At 40.4% G+C, this 17181-nt stretch overlaps 1 protein-coding gene across 1 annotated transcript in view; it reads right to left on the minus strand.

Moving 5' to 3' along the window:
• Positions 1 to 17181, minus strand: part of SGK1 (serum/glucocorticoid regulated kinase 1) — a 69734-nt gene that overhangs the window by 14286 nt on the left and 38267 nt on the right. Inside the window, exon 3 of the mRNA XM_068184529.1 lies at positions 10858 to 10933. Coding sequence (XP_068040630.1) covers positions 10858 to 10933 — 76 coding nt within the window. The remainder of the gene's footprint in view (positions 1 to 10857; positions 10934 to 17181) is intronic.

A 17181-nucleotide genomic window follows, 5' to 3' on the forward strand; every position in this document is an offset into this window, starting at 1 on the left:
GCCACCATCCAACATGTTGGAAATGCCGGGAAAGTGCTCTTCCCACAGCACACGATCACCACATAGAATATTACAGTAAGACAAAAGAGTCCCACAGCTGTTTCATAGGCAGACACAGTAGGGAAAAGCCACAAACATTCCCAGCATTAATTTCTCTTTTTCACTTCCAGATGCCATTTTCAAACCTGTTCAGTCATTCACTGCACTGTGAATCTCTTCATAGTGTTCCAGTTAGTCCATTTTTAACACCTTAAGCCCTAAATTGTATTGGAAACCTTTCATACAGGTTTTATTTACTTTGCTAGAAGTTGCCTTTAGTTTTTTTGTAATTGCTTTGTGTGACTCCACAAAGAAAAGCTCAAGTGTTTTGTCCATAGATTTACTAGGCTTCAAGACCAAAAGAAGATGCTGGAATGTATAATCTGGCTCTCTGTGTAACAACTCTTGCATTTGCTGCTATGGTCCAACAACCTTACCTCTGAGATTTCTTGTCTCTTCCTCTTAACTCATATTTGACTATCTCCAAATTTTCATCCACTTCAAGGATAAGAATCAGGAGGCTTGACAAGCACAGACACTCACCCATGCCCAGTCATGCAGTGGACCACAGGCTGTGAGTATATGACCTTTCCAGCCTTCAGCAAAGGCATCTGCACCCCCATGCATCTGCATCTTCTCATCAGCACCCACACGGTAGGTGTTACCAGCCCTTGGATCAGCTGGCAGATCTCCATGTGGGAGCTCTCATCAGCCAGGTGATGAGCAGCTGGGCACAGCCTCTTCAGGAGGGCACAGCTGAAGCTGGAGGTAGACGTGTCCCAGCCCACTTAGTGGGCAAGGCATAGTGTCATTGATCTTACACACCATCACTGCATTGTTATTTTAAACTTGTAAAAAAAAGGAATACAGATTTGCAAGTGTGGCATGCTCTAAGTAGTTGTGATACTTCTGTAATGCTCCTGTCAGAACCTTATAATATGATTTTTTTTTTTTTTTTTTTTTTTCAGAAAATGCGTGCATGCAGGAATGGGGAAGAGCAGGTCTATCTGATTGGATTGCTGGTGAATGTGGCTGGTACATAAATCTCAGTGTCACACTAATCTCTGTACCTTCAGTGAGATGACCACAACACCTCTCTGCCTAGCTGAATATAATGCCTCGATCTTTCACACAAGACAGGCTTAATAATGCTATAGAATTTTATTTTAGGTTTTTTTTTTAATAAAATAAAGAACATGAGAAAGAGAATCAACCATCTCTGTCTATTTTTAATAGAGCATCAGAAAAATTGAGTCCTGGAACTGACTTGTTGTGAACATGCCTTAGCTTGCTGCAATATAGGAAACATTACTAAGCAGTTTGTATTTTGTTGACCGTGGAGTTCTTTAGAAAAACAGATAAAGTGCCAGGTGAAGAAATTAAAGCATAAATAGATTAAGCAAAATACTGTCCAATGAGATAGGAGGTTGAAAACAAGACTTTCTGCCTTTGGTGTTCAGCACTAGTGTAGACAGTGGAACCACTGAGGGCATATGTAAGGCTTGAATGCAGAAAGGCTAAGCATAATTGTTGCCAATGGCAGCATTTAGTCACTTGCAAAGCATAGCATTGTGGATTTCTCTGTAGTTATAGGGAACTCTCTTACCAGTGCTGTTATTCATGATTTTCACTCAGCAAAGATTTTCACTTATGCATGCTTTTATCCTGAGCCCTTTAAACCTTCAAACCAGCAAATATTAACAGCGACATTTTAAAGAATGAGGAGATGGGGAAGTTGAATGACTTGGGTCACTGTCATATGATGAGCTTGAAATAGAATAAACAATTTGTGAGGCTTGTGATTTTCAATCCCATGCTCAACTCATTGGACATATAGCCCACCTCCTACAAAGCAAAACTAGACAGCAGTTTTGCTCCTTTGGTGACTGACCCAGACTGACTGACTCAAAAGAGTGGTTTAAATCACAACTATTGGACTCAGGATCAAAGTCAAATTCTGTCTTCTCCCAAGTGTCATGAGGTCTGAAAGTAGCACTCTGTTTTTTACCTGATCCACAGTTTTGAGTTCCTTAGTGCTTAGTGGCAGACAAGGGCCACAGAAAGGAAAGACATTTCTCAGAAAGGAAGAAAAAGTGTTAGTGCCAGTGTTTGAGATATGAAAGTGTGAAATACGCAGTGATCTGCATATGCCAGATTCAGCTGAGTAGTAACTCTATATCTGCCTAAACCTATTTTGATTTCACTATATCTGTTTCAAAATGGATAGTACAGGATAGTAAAGTATGCTCAGCTTTGTCTGGAGATAACATTGTGAAGTACTTTTTACAGACCACAGTTTTCTCATATTTAGTATTATGTATATAGCTGTGATTGTGCATTTAATTTAATACATATTTATTCTATCTTGTTTAACTCTGTTGAGCAGCATACACAGAACTTTCAACTCTCATCTAGTCTCAGGTCATACTTATGAAAGGTCTGTAAATACTGAAACCCCAGAGCATTTGCCTTGATTATTTCAATTATGTTTGTCTTTACGTGCTGCATTCACCATTAGTGAACTTCCAAGCCACTTTGGCAGTGTGAGTTGAATCATAGAATAATATAAAATTACTCCTATTCATTCATTTGTGCTCACTGAAACATATGTACAGTAATGACTAATGATCTAGTGAACATATTTGTTAAAAACAGCTTAACAAGAAAATGGGGTTTGTTCTTGGAGTGGGGCAAAGTCTATTACAAGGTTAGAAACTGTGAGAACCAACATTATTTCATTAATGTAATGAGTGTTTTCTCTTTATACGCATTTTTATTCTCAGATGTGGTGGTTTTAAATATTGAAGAATATTATTAGACTGCTACATCAGGTCCCACATTGTTGTATAAGCCTATTTGTGGCTGTCAGGAAAGGGCATAAACTTCTCAGGGCATTTCTCAGTATCTTGTGCCTTTAACAGTGTGTCTCAAATCCTAATCCCTGTTAATTCAGGGATTACTTAGTTTTTTTGCAAAACTATCAATGGATCACCTCGTGCAGCACAGCTATAAGATTCAAATTCACAAAAAAGCATATAATGAAGCTAAACTTTGGACATTCACTCACTTTCCTTTATCAAGAGTGTTTTGAGAATATTGTTTCATTTATTTCCATGTTTCTTTTGCTTTAGTGATTACTTAGAAAGAAAATTGTAGCTATTGTTTTAGGTCACCAACTGATGTTCTAGCACTGTCAAAGACTATGAGACATCTCTGAATGGTATCTAACATGAACTATTACTGGAGATGAGGTCCTGGACCGTGAGAACTTTTGCTTGGAACAAAGAGGCAATTCAAATGCTCTTTAAACAATTTAAGAATGCTAAACTAATTTAAAACTATTTTATCAATATATTACAACTATCATCTTGTAAAAAGTCCTGTTTTGTAAGACACAGTCCTTTTCACAGAAGATCTTGAAATTGATTTCAAAATCCCATTTTACTCTGAATTGGTTCCACAGGAAGAAATACAGGCTTCCAGGCTATATGCCATCATCCACGAGCATGGCTCAGCATCCTGACACTTCTGTGGGGCCAGCTTACAAGAAATGTGGAACTGCTGAGATGCTGAATTCTTTTCACAATGCAAAATGTTTAGACTGCTAAGAATGGAAAAAAAAAAAGGGAACTAATGTGGGAGTGTGTGGGGAACTCCATATAGAAAGAGGAAGTATCGTGTGACTGATCAGGAAATGGGTACAAAGCATGTGTTTTGGTAGTATTTTCACTTGTTTTGGGGGCATTTCCATAGAGAACTGGAATCTGGCCCTTCGTTTAGGTATTACTTCACTCCGGAGTGAAAGGCAGGCACTAATTTGCAGCGAAACACACCAGCTGTCAGCCTTTGCCCATAGCAACACGACACAACAGCTGAAGGCAGGTCGCACAAACACAACATCCCACGGAAATAGCAGTGTTGTAGAGCCATTCTGGGCTGCAAGAATCAACAAACAATGGTCTGACTTCTACAAAAAAGAAAGCTATTTCCAGGCTGTATTTTCTGAGAGGAATTGGTTCTCTTTTACCTCCAAAAACTCTGGGATACATCTGTACTACAAAAAATCCAGGGAAATATGCACGGCAGCAAGGTGCAAACATGATGAAAGCCCTTTCTGATCCTGCCTGTTAAAGCATTTCTTTACCATGCACAGACTTGACAGGATAGAAATTTAGCCCTCATCTTTCTGTAAACATTATCTAGTCTGGAGTACACTGCCAATCCTCCTGATGTCAGGGCTGTTCACTCCTTTGGTTTTGTCATGTGATTTTTTTTCCAGGAAAAAGTCCAAAAATGTGACAGTTCTTCTTGTGTAAAGTGAAGTTCTGCTTATTCATTTTCTCTTGAGCAACTTGCTGTTAGTCAGATGTTTGCAGAGTTGTGGGGAGGGTAGTGTACAGCCCTCAATGCAATGAAGTAATTTTTAGAGGAAGTCCTTGTATGGATAATTTGTTCATTGTTTTGGAAGACTTCAAATAGCATTTCCAGGAGGGCCAATTCAAATTCCAGATTTGATTCCCCTTATTAAGTCATTCCTCAGTCAGCTGGCAGAGGCAAGCTTGGGTATGCTGGTGCAAGTGAGCAGCGCAGAAAGCTGAGACAAAATCCCTAAGAGAGGGTATTTTGGACCTTCCACTCCAAAACAGGAATGTAATTCTCCTGCAGACTTATAAAGGGACTGAAATAAATGAAAGATATATTTCAAAGGCTGTCATCATAAAGCTCCTGAGCAACATGCTCAATGATATAGAGCAAGACAATTATTTGGAGGACTGTTTTTTCAAGAGAGGCTTTGCCCTCTCTGGAGAATGAAACTTTTTAGCTTAAATTATTTCAAACTTGACCCATCCCCATTTGCTAAGTAGATCACATTAGTCTACATTTGTCTGGATCACAGTGTAACAGAATTGTCATGGTGTAATTTCCTATACTGCTCCCTTTGGACTTTGTCATATCTTCTTTTTCAGCTTTGTTTTTGTCCTCTGTCTTCTTTCCAACATTTCCACTACTCCTTAGAGTGATATTTTTGCCTTAATCTGCTTCTTCATTTTGCCTTTTCTCTCTCAGGCCTTTCTTTCTTCCTGGCTGCTTCAAGTTGAAGCCAGCTCCGAAAGCAACATCATCAGCTGCAGTCACCTTCACTGGAACATCATGAGTACAATGTCATCTTCAAAATCATTTGAGATAATTTCTCATGTTTTCATTTCATAGGGAGAAGTCAAGTAGGATGTGGAAAGTGGGACAGTTTTGGCCATCCACTTCATGAAAGATGTTAAGAAACTGGAGGGAGCCAGAGTGAAAGGTTATCAAGGTTCTAGTACACAGGACCACTGAGGAGAGGCTGAAGAGCTGAGCTTGATGCATCTGATGAAGAAGAGCATCTGAGCATGTGTCTGAGCATCTGATGAAGAGGAGGTCAAAGGCAGTTGAACAGCAGCCTATGATTTCATGGTCAAGAGCTACAATGACACCAGAACCAAACTCTTCCCAGTGGTGACAGAAGGTGCAAGAGGGAGCAATGGCAGGAAGATGAGTGTTCATCTTGGCTATTAGGAAACAAAATCTCCACCTGGAGCATAGAGCAGCCTGGGTACAGGTTGCTTTGAGAGCTGGAGGAAACTCTGTCCCTGGAAGTTTCCAAGGCTTGACCAGACAAAATCCACATTGACCTGCTCCAGCACTGATGATAGTCTGGCCTTGGATTGGGATGGGTGATCTATAGGGACCCTCTAAACAACAACACTATAACATCAAAAACAAGTATTTGTCCCCTCAAACCACTTAATGTAGAGTTCTTCATGTTGTCCCTCATTTAGCCAATGAATGGGAAGAGGAAGAATATCTTTTTTCTTTTTTTTTTTTTTTTTAAGGGAAGGATCATATAAACCAACTAGAACAGCTAAGGTAATTCTGGTAATAAGGAGAATACCTCTAACTTTTGCTTTAAATGGAATACATCTCACGCAGATAGTGTGTCTTCAATTTTTACTCCCTTTCAAAACTACATTTGTGCAAGTGCTGGAAGATGTGCAGGCAGAGCACAATGCTGAGAGCCCAGGAAACATGCCCAGCAGAGTAGAACCTGTACTTTCTGTTATTAAAACTGTGTTGGAATTCTGATACATCTGTTATGTACTAGCAGATCTAGGAGAAAGAATTTGTGTGCATGAAGAAATATCTCTGTCCCTCCATCCAGGCTGGTCTTGAGCTTAAAGGGTATCTATAGAGCCCAGGCCATGGTAGGTCACTCTGGTTTAGAATGTATACTCTCACTTCTACAAACGGGTACAAACACTAGTTTTTATTTTTAGATAGACAAGTAGTCTTATTTTTAGTGGGATGATTCTCATCCACATAGTGATGTATAGGGTGCTTCTAGAATGAACCTTCTTTATTTGTTGTTTCAATATTTGTGTCTTTTCTCTGAGTTATTCTAATGAAATCTTTGTTCAATTATTTTTTCCCCTGGGGCTGTGTACAGGCATCCAATGTATTTTTATGGAGAGGTGTTTCTTTTAAAGTTTCTAATTCCTTGGTATGAATTTTACTGAGATGCTGTAAATACTTTGTTTACATTGTAAGCCACAGTTTTGCATTTTCTTTTAACATATTTGCAGTATTATTTTTTCGTCCAGCCATATTAAAAGCAACAGCAGTTTTCCATCTGTTTTTATTTGCAGTAAATGAGTTTATGCTGCTGTGTTTTACACAGACAAGAGCTTGTCTTCTTCAATAATTATTTCAAGAAAATGCAGTTTGAATGTTGTGATAGAATAAATGAAAATTATAGCATATCTCAGGTAAACTAAGCAATTTGATAGACCATATTAAATTCTGATTATAATAAAAGGGTTTTAATTCATTTCCCTCAGCACTGAACAGATTTACAAATCACCTTCTGAGAAGTAGTGACAAAGCGTATATCAAGTATCTGCTTGAGACTACAGAGGGTATCAAAGAGCGTTGTGATTGTTGACACAATTTAAAATGAATCTATGCCAGTGACTGAGATCACACCCCTTAGTCCCCAAATTCCTGAGAAGTGGGAAGATTTCTGAGGTTTTCCAACAGTCTTAGACATCAGTCATTGCTACAGTTTACATGGAACAATTTAAAACATAGTTTCTTCTCCACATGAACAGAAGTCTCATCTTCTGTGCAGGAGCTGAAGAAGCAGAAGGTGTCCTGGAAGGAGCTTTCAACTCTTTCCTGAGGCAATCGTCTGGGGACAGCCTGTCCTCTGCCTAGGGCCTTGAAAGGGAATTAGGGGCTAGTGCCTAGCAAGCCCTAGTTAGCCCTTCTCTCTTCTGAAACACATTTACCTCAGGGCATTTCCATTGGTGTGAAAAGGATGAAAAGTTTCCTCAGTCAGGCTGTTCTGTTACTTGATGCGTTTGTGCTGTGTGGTGCTAAGGACTATGGATTCCAGCATGCTGCTACATTGTATTCTGCCTTGGTTAGGGTTACTCTTTCCTGGACAAACCCCACTCACCCTTTGAGAAGTGCAGCCACACTGATTTCTCTTGCAAAATGTATTGCAGAAAAATATAATACAGAAAAACTTTGGGCTACCACTACTAAAGAAAAAAAAAAAAAAAACACATATTTTTCTCCTGTAAGGAAGCAACATAAGCACATGCCAACTGTTAAGGTCACTTCTACAGGCAACATAAAAAATATAGGAAATTATAGCAACTTTTCCTGTGCGATCTTCATTCAATATGACCTTTTTAATTAGCTTATTTCAATGTCTGTAAAATTCAAAGCAATAGTTCTCCTTGGTCAGGAGCCATTCAATAGAAATGAACAACCAGGATACCCCTGACACTCGGCTTCTGTTCTCTGCCACATTTTCCTAGAGCTTCAACCTATTAATCTTGCAATGCATTTGTGTGATTTATTGTTTAGCTGTGTCCATAACACACAAAAAGCTTGTAGATGGTGGCCCCTCTACTGCTTTTCAAACATATGATACTCTCCTATAAGGCCTGAAGATCTTGCCAAAATGTAGATTCCTGCTGGGGAAACAGGACCCCAAACATAATAAAGACACAGTCTGCATACTGTCTGAAAGGGATACTGTGAAGGAAATGTTAGGGCAAGTGAAAAGGTCAGATCTGGATATGGTATCTCCTCATCACCCTGCTATTTTCTTCAGTGATGCCTTTTTCATCCTCCTGCCTTCCCTTGCCTTCATCCCCCACAACTGCAGCAGTGTGGCAGATCCCCTGGAAACCTCACCTAATGCCACACTGATGAAGAAATCATCCAGGGCTCTGGTTTGACCAATTTGGTGCTGACCTCCTTTACCATATGGTATGGTAGGTCAGGTGTCAGATTTATAAATCAACAAGAAAAGATGCAAATTCAAAACAAATAAAGTGTCAAACCCCACAAATACTTAGTTCTGTGTTATATCTGCAAGGGCTTGAGCTGTCCAAGAAAATGGACATCGAGGATTCCCCACTACTGAATATCTCCAAGAATAAGTTAAACCCAGCTCATCCAGCCTTCCTTCATAGTCAAGGGAGAGAAAAGGACACAGATAGGGACTGATTCTTCTCCTCCTCAGCCAGTTCTCCTGTAAGTCAGAAGACCGGTGTTTGTTCTTTGTCACAAAAAACAGTGACAACTGTAAGAGCACCACTCCCTTTGCAGAGGTCTGAAGTCAGGGGAAATGATAGTTTTGGTTTTTATTTGAGAAAACTTCTTCAGAGCTACAAGTACTGGAAGCACAATTTTTCAGAAAAAAATTTAGAATGTGAAGTCATCACAGGTCTTCCATATTGCTGCATCTGAATCTCCATGGAGTTCTGTTTCCTGCCTGACACCAGTGGCTGAAGGATCAGCTCAAGGTTGTCTTTCAGGTAAATCTGGAAGGACTTCCCAAGTCTTCAATCCAAACTGTTACATTTCTTTTTTAGTGCAAGTTCAGTATGACACCCAGAGAAACAGGTATATGAACTGCAATTAAGCTTTATTAGACCTTTGATCTGCTACCTTGTTGTAGTGTATAAATTATTGCATTAAAAGAAAAATCAAATGTAAAATAATTCTCTAAGTTGCAAAACTGAATTTCAAGCTGTGCCTTTAGACCATTTTCATCACATTTTTAATTGAGCTAGCTTCTTTGTCAGGAAATAGGGCTTTATTGGAAAAGATGAGGGAAAAGTAGGAAAAAAGCTGATGTTTCATTAAACTGAGAAGTGCCATGGGCATGAAATTGTAATCTTTACAATTGGCAGTTGTGTCCTGGCAGAAGAGCCCTTAAACTTCAACTACTCTGGGACGAGGTCCCAGATTAGTAAACTGTGAGCACTTTTTCTGCTTTAACTGAAATTAGCCTGGATACCAAATTAATATGGGTAAGAAAAATAACAGCCAGCATCCCCATCTCATCACCACTGCCAAGAAGTGGTGCCTAAATACTGTATTTTTAACTGGGTCATTCCCCAGATGTGGTTTCACATGTTGCCAGCTGTGGACTTAACTGAGAAGACAATAACTTGGTAGTGAATAGGGAGCAGGAGCGAGCAAAAGGACATTAAGAGCTCTCCCATTGCACATGTAGCTCATAGTGGGGTAATCACTGGCTTAGTGTACTTCAGGGAGAAGTAAACACCACTCAAATTAGTTAAATCAGCTTCCCTATGTGGAGTCCTATGTTTTTGAAAAAAAAAAAAAAAAACTATAGCTACCACTGCTTAGGAAAAGTAATTTGCAACATTCACACACTACTGTGAGATCTCATGACTGACTGAGCTAATTAAATGTATTTCTAAACTTGTTTCATAAAAGTTTATCATCTAGATCAGGATTTAATGTCTATGCATAGAAGCCAAGACTGGTTATAGGTGAGGGGAATTAACCAAGAGCATTAAGCATTCAGAATAAAAGCAAGGAAGTGAAAGATTTCCTCCTAATGGGGACAGAGGCTTCTGGGATTTTTCCCAGGGGGACAGTTGCAAAAATGGCAAAGGAAGCAGGAAGAAAATCCTCAAACATCCAAGTGAAATCGCCTCAGAATCAGACATCTACTGTCATGTTAGGAGCAGTTTATATTTACTGGGACATTTGCACTGTGTAGTCACAGCATTTTTAGGGGTAATTTTTTTCTTGGCTTAAATGCAGTTCTGACGTGTCATTTAACCACAGTACCAACAATCCAAGTTAATCTGGCATTCTTTCCACTTGTAAATAATATCTAAGCTTATTATTAGGCAAAGGGAAATAAAGACAAACAAAATACACTAAAAATTCCCTATCCCTCCAAAAAAGCAGAACTCCAAGACATAAAGGAAGACAGAGTAAGAAGAACACATGTGAGCTCAACATAATTTATTCTAACTATGCCAAAGCTACTGAGGCTTCTCTTTGTGCACAGCTCAGTTCTCCTGCATACAGACCAGGGGTCACTGAGTAGCCACTTTTGCCCTCAGATGCATTCACAGGACTCTTGCCTTAGCTAACGAGAGCTCTGCTCACACCACGGGTCAATGATGAAACGTGTCTGACAGCTCATTAAACAGATCTACTGGAATTCTGTTGTTTCTCCTCACTGTGTCATGGCATAATTCCTCTGGAGCCTGTGTGCTGCACATTGTGCACTGCAGCCATGCACACACGTGAGGCAGTTGTTGTTTTTGCCCAGCAAACGCTCAGTGGGTAAGAGGCTGCATCTCATTTTGACATGAAAAACATCCTTCAATCAAGCTTGGCCTGGAGACAAAGCACTTCAGCCCAGAATCAAGGCGCATCAGAAGCAGAGCGTGCTGCTCGCTCAGCCCCACTGCCCGCCCTGTGGCACACCACCCGTACCTGTGTCCTCACCACCCCAAAGGGTCCTGGGCTCCGGCTTGGGCAGCGAATCTCCTTTGCTCTGGGGGTCCTTCATCTGAAAAACACAGACAGAATACATGAGGCTGTGAGAGCATTCTATTGAGGTGGGTTTTGCTTTACAACACTTGAGACCAAAATTGTTTTCCATCTAAAGTGTGTATTTCAGGCGACAGTGCAAGGCCTCTCTCCAGCTGTTTCTATAATCAGGGGTAAAGTTATGAAGTGTGAGGTACTGTGATCTTTCAGAAAAGAAAAAGGCCCTGTAAGTCACTGTATTTTAAATTGCATTTTTCCATTCAAAGTGTGTGTGTTGATTTTACACTGTGGACCAGATGGTCCAGCCCCATTCTACTGCCTTGGCCCTGCAAAGGTAGAGGAAGGGAAAGGAAATGGTGAACAGGGTCCCAGAGGATCTGTCTCCTTACATGGAACTGTTTGCAGAGAGCTACTTTGCCCGCTTTCTTTCACAGCAGGGACAACCTTAACAGGGGTGGGATTTGGTGTAGGGGATGCACAGGTGCAATCCTTTCACATATCCTTGGGATATTGCCAGTGTGGGAGCAGCAGACACATGTTCCCCTTCCTAATTAACACTTCATCCTCATCCGTGCTATTGCAGTGCCTCTAACTGCTTGCCCTCCAGACCTCTCTTACTCACACATGAGATTTCAATCAGAACTGTGGAAGAATTTAGAGAACTAGGAGTGTGACTATCCTCTGTCACCACTTTGATAAAATCTCTGACCTCAGTGGTGCTGTTTCTGGGTGACAACTTGAGCATGAGGGTGAAGCCAGTCAGCAGGATTACACCCACCATTGCTAACCCTATCTGCCCCAAAGTACTTCCCAGGCTCTCCATCCTACTGAAACACTACATCCAGCATTAGCATGGGAAGCATCAGTCAAACAGCAAATAAGGTGCTGCAGAAGAACAAGGTAAAGAATTCCCACTGGAATTTTGGCTTTTGGTAAAGAGTTCTCCAAGGACAGGAGAAGTTTTCTTGCTAGCATCAAAACCTAAATACTTTTTCATACAAATTCACTTTTCTCAAAGTCTGCAGTCCTGACAGATTGAGTATTTTGTCAGCGTGGGTCTGGAGTTCTGGTGGGCTGCTTATGTAGAGTTTTCAATTGTGCTGTTCTTTGTGTTGTTAGTTTTAGGAATACTCTTATTCAAAAGAGTCCCAACTCAAATGGCACTTCGCCCCCATTACACACACTCTAAACAGGCATGAAGGTGTCTGGAAGATGCATAGGACTGCAAAACATTGAAAAGGTGGCTTGCTCTTCTGATTGCATATTTCTCATTATCTTTATTCATATAAGCACATGACGAATAGTGTGGAAGAAATAGGCATTCAGGACAGCCACTGTTCTGGCTACTGTAAAACTCTTGTGAAACACAGAGAACACCAGATACAGAAGTGACACGAATGGGTAGGAAACCTAGTTTGAAATAGCTTGTGGAACTTCTTTAGCACTAAGTGTACCCACTTTAATTGTGTATGATATTGCTAACAAATGCATCCATTTCAATAATTTTGTTAATTTACTTTTTTCCTCCTTTAATTTTCTCAGAATTATCTGTATGTACAGTGACACTTGAATCACACCTTCCATTTTATGTCTATGTTTCCATTTCAGTTGAGGTTCTTAAAACCTGTGGCTGCCTTGAGAAGAGCCCCTTTGTTATTATATGCATAATGTTTCTTTCTTATGCTTTCCTGGATTATGTTCACATACTACAAATTCAGTAGTTAAATTCTATAACAGTTTCACTGAAGAAGTTTTTCTTTTCATTTGTGTCAGTGAAATGCTTACCGTGGTGCTTGTAAAATACTGGACTAAGTCTTTTTCCTAGCTGATGTTGCTCAAGCCTAAAGTTCAGTGAGGGGAAAGGAGACAATTTAATGTGAGTGGCCAGGTCTTTGTGCTAGCTGAGTACACACACACTGACTTCAGCAGGTCAAATATTTTGAAACAATATCCATACAATACAGTATTTAAGCCAACAGGTTTTTTCATACCACAAAGCACAACTTCTCTCTTCCCACATTTCTTGTACTCCAAAAATGGGACCTTGAAAGACCAGCTGACCAGGTGAGAGGGACTGCTCCCACTAAGCCTTGTTCTAGGAATCAGCTGTGGAAAACTACATCCTTTGGTTTGCAAAAGGTAAACTATGTTGGAAGCTCTTTCTCTGAAGCAGAGTTTAACAGTACTAGACTAGGTTTTGAGTTTTCCCCAATCTCAGTGTCATCAGAAGAAGGTAAAGGGAAGTAGAAGTCAGAAGTTCATATATCAGTGCAAGCAACACTTAACTTGAAGTTAATTAACTTGAACTTGATTTTGGCTAATGTTCAGTGCTTTATATATTTTGGGCAAATATGCCATTAATTGCATGATCCTGCTTTTTCTTGTTTTAGAAAGTAAAAGGACATCAGTTTTTATAACTGCTTAATAAAATAGCAACTGCATCACTTCCTTCTTTGCTCCTTTTGACCGAGGCACACAGTTATTTTCAGCTGTAATGCCTCTTAGTGTGTCCTCAGCCTGGAGACCATCCCTAAACAAAGGCTGGGAAAGAGACAGGGTAGGCAAACTAGCTACTCATTCTTGATGGAGGAAAAGGAATAGGAAAGCCTGTTGAAATCCAAATACTTCATGAGATACCCTGATAAACTCATCTTTCTCATGGCAGCCAGTATGGGAAAGGTTGAGGGCATCCAGACATTCATATAAGCATCTCTGTGGGTAGATATAGTTGCTCAGTCTGGAGAAGAGAAAGCTCTGAGGAAACCTCATAGCAGCTTTCAGTACATAAAGGGGCCCAAGAGGAAGGCTGGAGAGGGACTTTTTGCAAGGGCATATAGTAACAAGACAAGAGGGAATGGCTTTAAACTGAAGGTGAGTAGATTCAGTTGGATATTATAAAGAAATTCTTTACTGTGGGGATGTTAAGACATGAGAAAAAGTTGCCCAGAGAAGTTGTGGATGCCCAATCCCTGGAAGAGTTCAGGGCCGGGTTGGCTGGGGCCCCGAGCAACCTGGTCTGGTGGAAAGTGCCCCCTGATCACAGGGGAGTTGGAACTAAATGATCTTTTAAGGTCCCTTCAAGCCCAAACCATCCTATGATTCTGTGATTATGGGAGCCCCAAAGGAGCTGAGACCTGGGGAAATTGCTTCCTTCTTTGCTGTGATGTGGGGTCCATATTTCTTCACTGCACACAGCAAGGTGCCAGGGGTAGAGACTACCAAAAAAAAGGAGAATTAAGATGGTTTAAAGAAGACATGCTACTCTTTGAATAACTAAGGCAAGGCAGGTAGCACTTCTGGTCTAGAAGTGACCTGCAACTCTAATGCATGTGCTTGTAGAGGGATTGCTCTGTTTAGCTTTCAGCCAGTTCTCACCTGCTCTGCTGAACCAAGAGCCAGAGAAATGTAGCTTGCAAAGGCAATTTAAACTCTGAAGCCTAATTTACTCATCAACATTGTTAGTTATTTCATTGCTGAACATTTTAACAGCAAGAGCTCATTATTGGCTTCATATTCTGTTCACTTGAAAGGACATCAATACCAACAGTGGAAGCAGAATATATTATCTAGACTGAATACCACAACCACTTCGTATTAGAAAGAAAAGATGTTGCTTATTGATACAAAATGATACTCATTTATTAAACTGTCTGCTTTCACTGCTGTTTTCTGGAGTCCTGTAGACTCTACCTTATTCAGCAAGACAAAGCCTCAGGATCCAGCATTTTTTTGCCACTGGGATGACAGTGAGTATCCTGGTTTTGCTTGAGATTCCCAATTATACAAATAAGTCACTGAATTCATTATGGCAGTTAACGTGTTTGGATTTACATGTTCATTCCTGTAGACAATCTCTTCCAGTGAGGACAACATCAGAATGTGACAGGGCCAATTGTGCATTAGCTCTGTGGACTGTGTTTGTGAAATGCTCACCTAAACTTAAAAGATTCGTAAAGTTGGTGGCTAAAACTTCTGCAGTTAGTCATAACAGCCAGATATCCATTGAAATGAATGGGGGCCATCCACACTTCTCTTGGCATGGCTGCTTCAGTGCTGCTGAAGTCTCAGTGATGTCTGAGTGAAAGTCCAAAACATCTGCCAAGGCCACCACTACTGGGCCTAGTGCCTAGGAAGGGCTGTCACCACTGCTGGTGACCACAGTCATCTGCAGCTTCTGAAATGAGACTAGACAACATGTCTCCATGCTGGTGTCCAAAGCAAGAACCCCTGATGAGTCTGGAATTTGAAGTTGCCTAGACCAGAACATGGCTACAGGTGCTGCTTCTTACTGGCAGGTTCTCCCAGCCTGCCTATGAAATAATGTTCAGAGGTTTACATAGCTGTTTGAAAAAATGTGAGAAGTCTAAGTTCTTTCCCTGGGTGAAAAAAGCAGCGATGCAGATTTCCGTAAACTAACCATGACTTGGACTGGGTTTGATAGTGCTGCATCACAGGGCCATAATTAAGTGACCTGCAAAGTTGAGAGGAAGCCATTTCATGTCCTGCAATGCTGTTTCTCCAAGCTCTGTGTTTCTCCACACAGTGGTGCATCCTTGCACAGCATCTCTTCAAAGGGTGCCAGTCCTGGGAACAGCGGGCTGCAGGTGCCCATAGCTGCCAGCACAGCTCCCTGGGCTATTGCTACCACAAACACACAACACAGAGCAGCAAAGGCAGGAAGTGTCTTTATTTATCTCCAAAGAGAAAAGAGTTTTCTAATTGTGCAAAATACTGCTACCATATAGATACCCTAGTGGGATCTGAAGGATGGGCTTCCATGAAGAATCACCAAGACTGAAAACAATAATGTTCTTCACTGTGTTACTGATTTATTCAAACATATTCCTGTCATATCTTTGCTATATAACAAAAAAGCATTGAGCATTCTGTTAGTTATTGGGAAAAGTGTCCTCATTTCATTAAAGCAATATTTTATTCCAACTCCAACTTTTACTTTCAATAAATATCATGCTTTTGCTCTGACAGTTGTCAAATTGTGAGAAACCTTATTATTTGTGGCAATATTTTGTTCAATTAAAATTATCAGGGAAGGGAGAAACAGATATTAATGGCAGACTAAAAACTCAGTTATTGTAAAACTTGCAGCTAATCTGTGTAAGTCCAAGCTATTTGAAGTAGCTCACATCTAACCTGCAAAAACATAACCAAATATGTTTTTGTTTTGTACGTCACATATGAACCTTCCAGAGGTTGTTTGACCATTGCCAGGGGACAGAAGATGCATTTTTCTGCAGAAGGACAGACTGGGCTAACTGAATGTGGCATTGGGTTAACTGTGGTTTTGACCAAGGACCTTATCCCAGCCTAAAGCCAAGCTCAGGGTCATAACTGAACAACATTCTGTGAGCCAGAGCTTTTGTGATTCATTGCCTTCAACAGTGCAAAACAGAGCTGAATTTGATGATGTTGGGAACCAGCTAATTTTGAATGGGACTGGTTTGTGTAACAGGAGGAAGGACTGTGCTGTGGTTCACAGGACAGGCTGCTGGGAACAATGAAACTGCAAACCTGCAGTGCAATGTAAATGCTGCATCAGACAGCAATTCATTATAAATGTACAGCATGCTGTAGCTACCAGTCAGTCAAAGAATCCTTCCTCTTGAGAAAACAAAGTCGAGGGACAAGCAGCAGTGAAAATCAGCACTTTTCTTACTTACACTTAGATTCAATTTCACCAGTGCTTTTTCTACAGTAGAACTACACTACTCCAAACAATGCATATAAATGTTATTTGGATTAATCATTATAAAGCATCTAACATCTTCATTTATGTCAGATGGTGGAAATAAAAGCATTGAACAGAACATTTTTAAAAGCTACTTTTTTCTCTCTTAGTTTAAAAATTCATTAAAGCCAGGATATGAGATCCAAGGTTTCTAGCCTGAGATTTTGAAAGAGTTTCACTTTGGGTTCAGATTCATATCGGTGTTTTGTTCCATGGGACTGAAAAGGAATCTTGAGACCATACAATGCTGAATGAAGTGGAAATTCAGGTACCTAACTGTAGAGTCAGATGTAGATGGTACAACAGTCTTGTCCAATATTCTGCATAATGTGGCTACAGAATCTTGTCAGGTTTATTGCTACCTCACCCCCCTCACCTCTGGCATTTTATGCCTGGTTTGGAATTCAGGATTTCCAGTGATGTAAAACCCACCTTTCCTTATATGAGGTTTTTGTTCAACCTTTTTTTCACTTTTTTCTAATTGATTGCTTTTGCTTGATCTTCCAGTCACAAGATGCTTT

The sequence above is a fragment of the Anomalospiza imberbis genome, chromosome 3 (genome assembly GCF_031753505.1).
Source record: "Anomalospiza imberbis isolate Cuckoo-Finch-1a 21T00152 chromosome 3, ASM3175350v1, whole genome shotgun sequence".
Lineage (NCBI taxonomy): Eukaryota > Metazoa > Chordata > Aves > Passeriformes > Viduidae > Anomalospiza > Anomalospiza imberbis.